Source organism: Tachyglossus aculeatus, chromosome 5 (assembly GCF_015852505.1).
Source record: "Tachyglossus aculeatus isolate mTacAcu1 chromosome 5, mTacAcu1.pri, whole genome shotgun sequence".
NCBI lineage: Eukaryota > Metazoa > Chordata > Mammalia > Monotremata > Tachyglossidae > Tachyglossus > Tachyglossus aculeatus.
In genome coordinates this window covers 60,784,434-60,797,948 of record NC_052070.1, presented here as the reverse complement: position 1 = coordinate 60,797,948, position 13,515 = coordinate 60,784,434, and the positions used below count along the sequence as shown (strand labels likewise).

At 56.8% G+C, this 13,515-nt stretch overlaps 1 protein-coding gene across 1 annotated transcript; it reads right to left on the bottom strand.

Annotated features, from left to right (window-relative positions):
• Positions 1–236: 236 nt before the first annotated feature.
• TMEM52 (transmembrane protein 52) lies at positions 237–7,800 on the bottom strand. The gene is made up of 5 exons (XM_038746942.1): positions 7,692–7,800; positions 7,449–7,492; positions 4,867–4,908; positions 3,256–3,425; positions 237–1,446 (listed from the first exon to the last, which is right to left on the bottom strand). The coding sequence occupies exons 1-5, from the start codon at positions 7,773–7,775 to the stop codon at positions 1,196–1,198; spliced, it is 591 nt and encodes a 196-aa protein (XP_038602870.1). The 5' UTR covers positions 7,776–7,800; the 3' UTR covers positions 237–1,195.
• Positions 7,801–13,515: the final 5,715 nt, after the last annotated feature.

Here is a 13,515-nt window from a genome sequence, read left to right as displayed (position 1 = left end):
CAAAAGGGCCAGCCCCTCAGCAGGACAGGGGGCAGGTTAGTCCCAGCCAAATGACAACCAGGGGGAGTGGGGTACTCTTCCAAGCACTTGCTACAGTGCTCCGCACAAAGTAAGCACTCAATAAATATGACTGAATGAATAGCCACGCAGGTGAGACCCACTCCTCGGAGCAGAGTGAGCAACTAGAGTTTGCCATTTAAGGAACACCACTGCCTTAGGCAGAAACTGGCTCAATGTTTGCTCTTGCACAGGTTATTTTTTTATTCTATTACAGATCCTGTAAGTGGGAGCTCTGCCCCCGTCTTTGAGCAGTTCCTGTGGGGTGAGGGGAAAGGGGAAAATAAAATACAATTAAAAAAAAAATCAGTCCTCCTTCCTTCCAGGGATGGGACCAGCCCACCCCGTCCCTTAAGCCAAACAGGTGGGTATGACTAAAATCAGAAGTTGCAAGTACCCTTGCCTCTCCCAACAAAGCTCCTTGGTCTAGGAGCAAAAACAATCCAGTAAGCCCCCAGCCACAAACACTCCTTCCTGTGCGGCCACCTCCCTGCCCTGGACCACCACTAGCTGGAAGAAGAGGAGCAGGAATCCCCCCACCCTCCCCCTAAGCTGGTGGGTAGATCATTGTTGCTTGGAGGTTGAGTGGGGGCAGGGTTTTTTTCCCTGTTAAGGGGTAGAGTCATCTGGTGCCCCAAGTCTCCTCCCTCCATTCCCCCAAGCCTTCCTCTGCCCACCAAGGGCCAGGCCCGATGCTGCGTCCCCCCAGCCCGGGATGCGCTCAGCACAGTGCTCAGCGCTGTTCTCGGCCCTGCAGCTGGGGCTGCCCATCTTTGCTTCCAGGGTAGAGGCAGAAGCCGGGCCGGGCTACCAGCTCCTGGGCACCAGTGCCCGCTCCCCACCACCCCCCCCGTCGCGCCGCTGTCCTCAGAGTTCAGAATTCGACTCCTCCTCTGTGATCGCTGCAGCCCCCGCTGGGTTATTTTTAAAACGCTCGCGCTTCTTCTGTCACCCGATCCCGGCACAGGTGGGACGGAAGGTCACGGCGCCGGCCGAGGCGCATTCCTGCTCCGACACTGAGCTGGGGTGGGGGGCTGGCCGCAGCGGTCCCCCCCCCGACACCACCACTCCCCAACCCTGCTCACCGCAGCGCGGGCCTGGCTCTGTCCGCCACCCTTGGCCCAAGAGGAGGGAGAAGCTAGGGCTGGCTGGGCTGGGGGTCAGGGGGCATGGGGTTTGGGGGTGGACCCAGGCCCGGCTCAGAGGGGCCAGGGCTCAGCTTGGGCGGGGGTAGGGCACCGAAGTCAGGCTTCGCCATCTTGATGGCCTCGTCGTAGGAGGGAGGCAACTCTTGAGCGTAGAGGCTGTACGCTGGGGGGGAAACGGGGCCTCGATCCAGCTCGGCGAACGGCAGCGGCGGGGCCAGAGGGTACTGCAGTGAGCTGTAAGCTGGGGAGGGGCCGAAGAAGAGCAGAGAGTCAGGCCACTCAAGGTCCCCTCCCCCAGATTCCTCATAAAACCAAAGCATGGACCACCCCCCCCCCAAGAATTTGTACTTCCCAAGCGCTTAGTACAGTGCTCTGCACATAGTAAGCGCTCAATAAATACGATTGATGATGATGATGATGGACAGTTGTGTCCCCAAATCCCCCTGTGCCCCAAGGTGAGGCATTTTGGAACCTGGTCGCCTCCAGTTAGGGCAGACACAAGGAAACACTTCCTCCTCAGGCGACACTGAGAGGAGAAGGGAGTCAGGGGTGTCCGACAGTCCAAACTGAATCAGTGAAGGAGAGGCAGGGGTGTTGGACGGTCCGTGCTGGGTCACTGGGGGAGAGTCGGAGGTGTTGGACAACCTGTGCTGGGTCACTGGTGGGGATGGGCAGAATAATAATACTAGCTGTGGTACTTGTTAATTACTTACTGTGTGCCAGGCACTGTACTAAGCACTGAGGTGGATACAAGCAAATCAGGATGGACACAGTCCCTCTGTCCCCTATGGGGCTCCCAGTCTCAATCCCCATGTTCCAGAGGAGGTAACTGAGGTGCAGAGGAGTGAAGCCACTTGCCCAGAGTCACACAGCAGACAAATGGCAGAGTTGGAATTAGAACCCATGACCATCTGACTCCTAGGGCCATGCTACAAGTGTTGGGTGGTCTATGTTGGGTCACTGGGGGGTGAGTCAGTAGTGTCAGATGGTCCACCTCAACCATGAAGGGCGGGTGTCCACTTTAGTAACCAGCCCACGATTACCTCCCAACATCCTACTTCTCCTGTGGGAGACCATGGCATGCCAGGTTAGACTCAGAGGCTGATGTCACTTTTTTCTTTTTTTTAATCATACTAGTTAAGGGCTTACTAAGAGCCAGGCACTTTATTAAGTGCTGAGCTAGATACAAGCTAAATCAGGGTGGACACAGTCCAGGTCCCACGTGGGGCTCAGTCTTAATCCTCATTTTACAGATGAGGTAACAGGTACAGGAAAGTGAAGCGACTTGTCCAAGGTCACATGATAGACAAGCAGTAGAGCCGGGATTAGAAAATGTAATATAAAAATATGTCTTCGGCCCTCTGTGACCTGCATCTTGGCTTTGTGCTCCCAGACCAGTGCTGGCTGTCACCTAGAGGCAGGGGTCAGGCCATCTTCCACCCAATTGCCTCCAGAGGCTTAAGCAAAGCTCCCCCAGCCCTGCTGGCCCTGGCCAGAAGCCAGAGGAGCCCCGTCAGTCGTATTCACTGAACCCTTACTGTGTGCACAGCATTGCACTAAGTGCTTGAGAGAGCACAATATAACAACAGACATTTCCTGCCCACAACAAGCTTACAGTCTAGAGGGGGACACAGATATGTACGAAAGTGCTGTGGGAGTGGGAGTAAGTCAGGGTGATGCAGAAAGGAGTTGAAAGAAAAGAGGGTTTAGTCAGGGAAGACCTCTTGGAGGAGATGTTCTTTCAATAAGGCTTTGAGGGGGGGAGAGAAAGGGAGTAATTGTCTGTCAAATTTGAGGAGGGAGGGCGTTCCAGGCCAGAGGCAGAACATGGGCAAGAAGTCGGCGGCGAGATAGACGAGATTGAGGTATAGTGAGAAGATTGGCATTAGAGGAGTGAAGTGTGCGGGCTGGGTTGTAGTAGGAAAGCAGCAAGGTGAGGTAGGAGGGGGCAAAGTGAGCGACTGCTTTAAAGCCAATGGTGAGGAGTTTCTGTCCCTGGAGTGGGCCTCCCAGCCCCTGCCCTTCCCAATCCCGAGTCCCGGGCACTCACAGGTGACAGTGCTGTGGATGGTGCTGTCATTGTCGAGGGCAATGACCGTCAGGTCGTAGGGGCGTCGCGGGAAGGCCTGTGCTGGAGGCCGCTTCTTCCGGCAGCAGAACTTGATACAGCTGGCAGTGATGCCACAGAGCAGCAGCAGGAAGACCGTCAACAGGATGAGCCTGTGGGGGGCCCAGAGAGTCAGGGTCCCCCATCCCCCCAACACCCGCCCTTGGCATGGAAGTCTTATTCCACGAGAGAGAGGGAGACCGAGAGAGCCTTGTCCCCAAATAAGCTGCCGGAGCAGTTGTGGTTGAAAGCTGCCACTTGTTCACAGAAAAATAGAGGAATCGCATCACTATCCCGGGCCTGAAGGGACAGGGGAATTAAGGGGAGGATCATGATTGGGACTCTTCCCTGGCTCGACAAAATGGGGCTTTGAGATCAGTGGCCGAAAGCAGCCTCATGCCGAGACCCTCCCTCCCCCGGGCAGCTGGGGGCTGCAAGACCTGGCTTCCTGCTTCACGCCAGGCCTCACTGGCACGGACACCGTCGGCTTTTCTGAAAGGAGGAAAGGTCCTGCGGCCTGGGGGCTGGCAACAACTCCTTCCCAGGACCATAATGTTACTGTCTGAACTTGGAATTCCCTGGATCCTTGAGAAAGGGTCAGTTCTCCACCCCAAACAGTATTGGCGGCACTCCTGGGTGCTGCCCAACCCCGCTCCCTCTCCCCCCAACCCAACTGCGCTGCGGGCATGGAGATGGAGGGGATGGAGGGGAGGATTATATGTGAGTGTCCAGCTTCCTTGCTCCTGCCCTAGATAGGCCCTGGAACCATTCGATTCTAGGGATAGGCAGGCAAAACTAACAGTAACTCCCCATGCTGGACAAGTTGCTCCCCCTGCACTGCACCCTCGACAAATAAACTCTGGTGACGGCCACCCCTGAGCTCCACCCCCATTTCGCACCTGGGCCCAAAACGGCTAATGGAGACCCAGCCATGTCCTCAAGTGGAAGTACACACAAAACTCGCTGGGATCCCAAAAGGCAGAGGGGAGCAAGGCATTAGACAGGACCAATTTGCAGCCTGTTGGCTTCTGGGATGGGGCAGGTTTTGTGCGTGGATCCGCTGCGCTCAGTCAGCCAACGGATGGGAGAAAGAAAGAGATGGCAGAGCCGCAGCCACCTCAGTTCTTGTCTTTCCATCACACGCCCGGACGGCGGGGCACAGTGGGAGGCTGGGGAGCTAAAAGGAGCTGGACAGTGGGCAGATCACACCCAACAACAGCCTGGCACTGAGGTGGACGGTGGGAGCGGGACCCTTCCCAGTGGCGGCAGCCTAGGCTGGGAACCAAAGGAAGTGTGGTGGGGAAGCTGAAGGAACAGAACTGCCCAGGGACCAGGAATACGGAGGAGGGAGATACCCTCCCGTGCCCATGTGCCCACACGCACCCGGATGAGCGTCCCAGGGCCAGCCCGGTAGTCTGTCGCCCGTCTGCTCTCCCAGCTCACTTCTCTGGGGCCAGGCCTCTCCCTGGGCAAACCAGTCTAACCACCCTGGTACTGGGCAGGGGCAGCAAACCACACACAGTCCCCGCGCCAAGGAAACTCCTTTTGACTTACCAGACGTACCACAGGTTGGTCCAGCTGGTGCTCGGGGGGCACCTGGAAGGAGGAAGAGGAGGGTCAGCGAGGCCCCTGGGGATGGGGAGGCCCCCTGCGGCCCAAGACTGGGGCCGAGGATGGTCAGTTTTAAAAATAATGATGGTATTTATTAAGCGCCATGTGCCAGGTGCTGTACTAAGTGCTGGGGTAGATACAAGCTATTCGGGTTGGACACAGTCCTGATCCCACAGGAGGCTCACGGTCTTAATCCCCATTTTCCAGATGAGGGAATTGAGGCCCAGAGAAGTGAAGCGATTTGCCCAAGGTCACACAGCAGACCTGGGGATCAGAACCCAGGTCCTCCTGACTCCCAGGCCCGGGAGGGGGCTGGGGATGGTGGCTGGCTTTCACACTGGCTTTGGGGGCTCGTCAGCCCTGAAGGGGCCACAGGACAAGGCCCGTTCTCGGTCCCTCAGGTTGGAGCCCACACTACGGTGGCTACAGCCGGGGCGTCAGAAGGCCCCGGGTTCTAATCCCACCCCACCGCTTTTCTGCTGGGTGACCTTGGCCAAGTCCCTTCACTTCTCTGGGTGTCAGTTCCCTCATCTGTAAAATGCGGATTGAGACTGTGAGCCCCACGTGGGACAGGGAACCGCGTCCAACCCGGTTTGCTTGTCTCCACCCCAGCGGTTAGTACAGTGCCTGGCACATAAGAAGCGCTTAGCAAATACCAAAATTATTATAAGTGCGAGGGGAGGAGTCCAGGAGGGTGGAGGGGGCTGGGGTTTCCCGGGACCACCCAGAATAGAGTCGGGGGGCCCCAAGGTACACCTCCTCTCCCCGAGCAGACCCAGAGAGGGGAGGGGGCATGTGTTCTGCCGCCGACCCCCGGCCCACGTCTTTCCCCTGGCCTGGAATGCCCTCCCTCAGCCCATCCGCCAAGCTAGCTCTCTTCCTCCCTTCAAAGCCCTACTGAGAGCTCACCTCCTCCAAGAGGCCTTCCCAGACTGAGCCCCCTTTTTCCTCTCCTCCTCCCCATCCCCCCACCCTACCTCCTTCCTTTCTCTCCCCACAGCACTGCTATACATATTTGTACAAATTTATTACTGTATTCATTTTACTTGTACATATTTACTATTCTATGTATTTTGTTAATGATGTGCATCTAGCTTTAATTCTATTTGTTCTGCCTATTCTGACACCTGTCTACCTGGTTTGTTTTGTTGTCCGTCTCCCCCTTCTAGCCTGTGAGCCCACTATTGGGTAGGGACCATCTCTATATGTTGCCAACTTGTACTTCCCAAGCGCTTAGTACAGTGCTCCGCACACAGTAAGCGCTCAATAAATACGATTGATTGATTGATTGTTGGGGGGGGACCGTCTCTATCTGTTGCCGACTTGTACTTTCCAAGCGCTTAGTGCAGGTCTCCGCACACAGTAAGGGCTCAATAAATACGATTGATTGATTGATTGTTGGGGGGGGGGGACCGTCTCTATCTGTTGCCGACTTGTACTTTCCAAGCGCTTAGTGCAGGTCTCCGCACACAGTAAGGGCTCAATAAATACGATTGATTGATTGATTGTTGGGGGGGGACCGTCTCTATCTGTTGCCGACTTGTACTTTCCAAGCGCTTAGCGCAGTGCTCTGCACACAGTAAGCGCTCCATAAATACGACTGAGTGAATGAATGAACGAGTAGTAAAGACACAGTAAGCGCTCCGTAAATACGATTGAGTGAATGAATGAACGAGTAGTAAAGACACAGTAAGCGCTCCGTAAATACGATTGAATGAATGAATGAATAGTAAAGGCACAGTAAGCGCTCCGTAAATACGATTGAGTGAATGAATGAATGGGTAGTAAAGGCACAGTAAAGTGCTCCGTAAATACGATTGAGTGAATGAATGAATGAGTAGTAGACACAGTAAGCGCTCCGTAAATACGATTGAGTGAATGAATGAATGGAGTAGTAAAGACACAGTAAGCGCTCCGTAAATACGATTGAGTGAATGAATGGAGTGGTAAAGACACAGTAAGCGCTCCGTAAATACGATTGAGTGAATGAATGAATAGAGTAGTAAAGACACAGTAAGCGCTCCGTAAATACGATTGAGTGAATGAATGAATGAATGGAGTAGTAAAGACACAGTAAGCGCTCCGTAAATACGACTGAGTGAATGAATGAATGAGCAGTAAAGACACAGTAAGCGCTCCGTAAATACGATTGAGTGAATGAATGAATGAGCAGTAAAGACACAGTAAGCGCTCCGTAAATACGATTGAGTGAATGAATGAACAGAGTAGTAAAGACGATGATTTGAATGAATAATAAAGACAATGATGAGAAGGAAGAGGCGGGGTCCCGTACGGCTCCCACCGGCCTTCTAGCCTGTGAGCCCGCTGTTGGGTAGGGGCCGTCTCTCTATGTTGCCAACTTGGACTTCCCAAGCGTTTAGTCCAGTGCTCTGCACACGGTTAAGCGCTCAATAACTACGATTGAATGAATGCAGAGAGGGCCGGAGGCCGTGCCGGGCCACGAGGCTGCGGCGGTGAGGCCGGGGGTCCCGCCTGGGCCCGCCCCCCGGGCCCCCCGAACTTACTGTTCCGTCCGTCCGCAGCCGCTCTCCGACCCGCTCGGCGCCACCTGGAAGGACGGGGGACGCGGTGAGACAAGGGGAGCAGCCGCCAGACACCCCCCCCCCCCCACGAATACACAAGCGGCGCCTCCCGGGCTCCATAACCGGGGGAAAGACCCGCCCCCCCCCCCCCAGCTCCCCCGGGGTGGGTGGGGAGGGAGGGAGGGGGGCTCGGCCTCGGAACAAAGACCCCCGGCCCGCACCCACCTGCAGCAGCAGCAGCAGCGGGAGGAGGAGGAGGAGGCGGCGGAGGCTGCAAGCCGGGCAGCGCGCCCCCGGCCCGCAGGCCATGCTCCACGGACACCGGGCCGGCGGACCTGCTGCTGCAGCAGCGGCGGAGACCAGCCCAGCCTGCGCCCGCCAACGCCCACCGCGCCACTGGGTGCTCCTGCCCGCCGGCGCCGCCTATAACCGCCGGGACACGCCCCCTACCGAGGACACGCCCACACACAACAGGAGCACGCCCCAATCACCAAGCCCCGCCCGCAGGCCACGCCCCCATCACTCAGGCCACGCCCCCACACAACAGGGGCACGCCCCCGATCGCGAAGCCCCGCCCGCCCCTCAGACCACGGCCCCGCCACGCCGGCCACGCCCCATACCGAGACCACGCCCCCACACAGCAGGACACGCCCCCTAACGAGGTCACGCCCCTCAGACCACGCCCCCATCGCTCAGACCACGCCCCCTGCCCCGCGACGCCCACGCACAGCAGGACACCATCATCATCATCATCAATCGTACTTATTGAGCGCTTACTGTGTGCAGAGCACTGGACTAAGCGCTTGGGAAGTACAGACTGGCAACATATAGAGACAGTCCCTACCCAACAGCGGGCTCACAGTCTAAAAGGGGGAGACAGAGAACAAAACCAAACATACTAACGAAATGAAATAAATAGAATAGATAGGTACAAGTAAAATAAATAAATAAATAAATAGAGTAATAAATATGTACAAACATCTATACATATATACAGGTGCTGTGGGGAAGGGAAGGAGGTAAGATGGGAGGATGGAGAGGGGGACGAGGGGGAGAGGAAGGAAGGGGCTCAGTCTGGGAAGGCCTCCTGGAGGAAGTGAGCTCTCAGCAGGGCCTTGAAGGGAGGAAGAGAGCTAGCTTGGCGGATGGGCAGAGGGAGGGCATTCCAGGCCCGGGGGAGGACGGGGGCCGGGGGTCGACGGCGGGACAGGCGAGAATGAGGTACGGTGAGGAGATTAGCGGAGGGTGCAGGCTGGGCTGGAGAAGGAGAGAAGGGAGGTGAGGTAGGAGGGGGCGAGGGGATGGAGGGCCTTGAAGCCGAGGGTGAGGAGTTTCTGCCTGATGCGCAGATTGATTGGTAGCCACTGGAGATTTTTGAGGAGCGGAGTAATATGCCCAGAGCGTTTCTGGACAAAGATAATCCGGGCAGCAGCATGAAGTATGGATTGAAGTGGAGAGAGACACGAGGATGGGAGATCAGAGAGAAGGCTGATGCAGTAGTCCAGACGGGATAGGATGAGAGCTTGAACGAGCAGGGGAGCGGTTGGGATGGTGAGGAAAGGGCGGATCTTGGCAATGTTGCGGAGCTGAGACCGGCAGGTTTTGGTGACGGCTTGGATGTGAGGGGTGAATGAGAGAGCGGAGTCGAGGATGACACCAAGGTTGCGGGCTTGTGAGACGGGAAGGATGGTAGTGCCGTCAACAGAGATGGGAAAGTCAGGGAGAGGGCAAGGTTTGGGAGGGAAGACAAGGAGTTCAGTCTTCGACATGTTGAGCTTTAGGTGGCGGGCAGACATCCAGATGGAGATGTCCTGAAGGCAGGAGGAGATGCGAGCCTGGAGAGAGGGGGAGAGAGCAGGGGCAGAGATGGAGATCTGGGTGTCATCAGCGTAATCGCGAAGCCCCGCCCCTTAGGCCCCGCCCCACCGCTCAGACCACGCCTCCGCCACGCAGACCACGCCCCCTACCGCGGCCACGCCCCACACAACACGACACGCCCCTCGCCAAGCCCCGCCCCACCCCTCCGACCACGCCCCCATCACGCAGACCACGCCCCCGCCACTCAGGCCACGCCCCCTACCGCGACGCCCCCGCCCCTGCCGCTCAGTCCCCGTTCCTACCCCCGACGCCACGCCCTCAGTCGCCCAGGCCACGCCCCTGCCGCTCAGGCCCCGCCCCTAACCCCGACATCACGCCCCCTGTCGCTCAGATGATGATGGCCTTTATTAAGCGCTTACTATGTGCAAAGCACTGTTCTAAGCACTGGGGAGGTTACAAGGAGATCAGGTTGTCCCACGTGGGGGTCACAGTCTTAATCCCCATTTTACAGATGAGGTAACTGAGGTACAGAGAAGTTAAATGACTTGACCAAAGTCACACAGCTGACAATTGGTGGAGTGGGATTTGAACCCATGACCTCTGACTCCAAAGGCCGGGCTCTTTCCACTGGGCCATGCTGCTTCTCTAATACGTCCAGATACGTTCCCTGCCTCTCAGGCCACGCCCCCGTCGCTCAGGCCCCGCCCCTAACCCGCGACGCCCCACCCCAGCCCCTCAGGCCCCGCCCCTAGCCCCGACGCCACGCCCCCTGTCGCTCAGGCCACACCCCCACCACTCAGGCCCCGCCCCTATTGCTCAGACACGTCCCGTCGCTCTGACCACGCCCCTAACGCTCAGACCACGCCCCTAGCTCTGAGGCCCCGCACCTACCCCGCGTCGCCCCGCCCCTGCCGCTCAGTCCCCGTTCCTAACCCCGACGTCACGCCCCCTGCCGCACAGGCCACGCCCCCTCCACTCAGGTCCCGCCCCCTATCGTTCGGACACGCCCCTGCCGCTCCGACCACGCCCCCTATCGCTAAGGCCACGCCCCTACCCCGCGACGCCCCGCCTCGAGCCCGACGTCACGCCCCTGCCGCACAGGCCACGCCCCCCGCCACTCACGTCCCGCCCCCTATCGCTCAGACACGTCGCCCGTCCCTCAGACCACGCCCCTATCGCTAAGTCCCCGTCCCCTACTCCGCGACGCCCAGCCCCTGCCGCTCAGGCCCCGTTCCTACCCCCGATGCTACGCCCCTTGCCGCTCAGGCCACGCCCCCACTACCCAGGTCCCGCCCCCTATCGCTCAGACACGTCCCCTGCCGCTCAGACCACGCCCCCTATCACTAAGGTCACGCCCCTAACCCGCGACGGCCCGCCTCGAGCCTGACGTCACGTCCCCTGCCGCACAGGCCACGCCCCCGCTACGCAGGTCCCACCCCCTAAAGCTCAGACATCCTCTGCCGCTCAGACCACGCCCCCTACCGCTAAGGCCACGCCCCTACCCCGCGAAGCCCCGCCCCTGACGCTCAAAGCCCCGCCCCTAACCCCCTACGTCACGCCCCCTGCCGCACAGGCCACGCCCCCGCCACTCAGGTCCAGCCCCCTGTCGCTCAGACACGTCCTCTGCTTCTCAGACCATGCCCCCTACCGCTAAGGCCGCGCCCCAACCCGCGACGTCCCGCCCCTGCTGCTCAGACCCCGCCCCAACCCCTACGCCACGCCCCCCACGACACAGGCCACGCCCCCATCGCTCAGACACGACCGCTGCCGCTCAGACCACGCCCCCTATCGCTAAGGCCCCGCCCCATACACGCGACGCCCCGCCCCGCCTCTCAGGACACGCCCCCCACCAGAGGCCACTCCCCTCCGCTCAGTCCCCGCCCCATACCCTCGACGCCCCGCCCCTGCCCCTCAGGCCACGCCCCTCCCTAAGCCACGCCCACGGCAACACAGGCCACGCCCCTGCCGCTCAGACCACGCCCCTTGTTGCTGAGGCCACGCCCCATAATCGCGACGCCCCGCCCCCTGTCGTTCAGACCACGCCCCCTGCAAGCAGAGCCCAGGCCCTGCCGCACAGGCCTAGCCCCGTAATAATAATAATAATAATAATAATAATAATAATAATAATAATAATAATAAACAGCATTTGTTAAGTGCTTACCATGTGCAGAGCCCTGTTAGCGCTGGGGAGGATACAAAGTGCTCACGTTGTCCCACGTGGGGCTCACAGTCTTCATCCCCATTTTACAGATGAGGGAACTGAGGCTCAGAGAAGTGAAGTGACTTGCCCAAAGTCACACAGCTGACAAGCGGCGGAGCCGGGATTAGAGCCCATGACTTTTGATTCCCAAGCCCGGGCTCTTTCCACCGAGCCAAGCTGCTTCTTGTGCACCCGCGGCGCCCCCGGATAACAAATGCCTTCATTATTATTATTATTATTATGATCTCCAGCGTGGTTTAGTGGAAAGAGCCACTTTGAGAGTCGGAAGTCGTGGGTTCTAATTCCGCTCTGCCACTTGTTAGCTGTGTTTCTTTGGGCAAGTCACTTCACTTCTCTGCGCCTCAGTTACCTCATGTGTAAAATGGGGATTAAGACTGTGGGCCCAACGGGGGACAACCTGATTACCTTAATAATGATGGCATTTGTTAAGCGCTTACTATGTGCCAGGCACTGTTCTAAGCGCTGCTTACCTTGTATGATTACCTGGGGTAACCATACCGCAGCGCTTAGTACGCTCCGCCCTCGTGCTGATCTGGCCACACCATCATCAATCGTATTTATTGAGCGCTTACTGTGTGCAGATCACTGTACTAAGCGCTTAGTACACACGGGGCCACACACCCCAGTAGGGTTCTTTTCTTTGGGTCAGAGGGGTTCTGTGTGGTTCATTCTTTCATTCAATCATATTTACTGAGCGCTTACTCTGAGGAAAGCACTGTACTAAGCGCTTTGGAGAGTATAATAATAATAATAATAATAATAATAATGGCATTTGTTAAGCACTTACTATGAGCAAAGCACTGTTCTAAGCGCTGGGGGGATACAAGGTGATCAGGTTGTCCCGCGTGGGGCTCACAGTCATCATCCCCATTTTACAGATGAGGTAACTGAGACTCCGAGAAGTTAAGTGACTTGCCCAAGGTCACACAGCAGACATGTGGCGGAGCCGGAATTCGAACCCACGACCTCTGATTCCAAAGCCCGTGCTCTGTCCACTGAGCCATATAAGATCAAACACACTCCCTGCTTACAACGCGCTCACACAACAAGCGCTCAATAGATACGATAGAATGAATAAATGAAAGGGCTGGAAACTGGCCTTTTTGTGAGGTGGGTGGGGCTGGTGCGGATCTCATATAGTTTAATACTGACGGGGAGGCGGAGACACTCCCCCTGACCCTCGACATCCATTCATTCATTCATTCATTCATTCATTCATTCATTCAATCGTATTTATTGAGCGCTTACTGTGTGCAGAGCACTGTACTAAGCGCTTAGGAAGTACAAGTTGGCAACATATAGAGACGGTCCCTACCCAACAGTGGGCTCACAGTCTAGAAGGGGGAGACAGAGAACAAAACCAAATATGTTAACAAAATAAAATGAATAGAATAAATATGTACAAATAAAATAGAGTAATTAATACGTACAAACATATTTACATATATACAGGTGCTGTGGGGAGGGGAAGGAGGTAAGGCGGGGGGGATGGAGAGGGAGAGGAAGGGGAGAGTATGTGGGCACTCCCAGCCCCTCTCCCTCCTTAACAAGGTCACATCATCTTGGCCAGAGGGACTGCGGCGGGGAGAGGGGGGTGGTCCAATTCTAGGGAGGAGGACAGGGAAAGCTTGGGAAAGTACAATACAACCATAAACAGTCTCATTCCATACCTACAACAGCTAAGAAGCAGCGTGGCTCAATGAAAAAAACACCGGCTTTGGAGTCAGAGCTCATGGCTTCAAATCCTGTCTCCGCCAATTGTCAGCTGTGTGACTTTGGGCAAGTCACTTGACTTCTCTGTGCCTCAGTTACCTCATCTGTAAAATGGGGATTCATCATCATCATCATCAATCGTATTTATTGAGCGCTTACTGTGTGTAGAGCACTGTACTAAGCGCTTGGGAAGTACAAGTTGGCAACATATAGAGATAGTCCCTACCCAACAGTGGGCTCACAGTCTAAAAGGGGGAGACAGAGAACAAAACCAAACATACTAACAAAATAAAACAA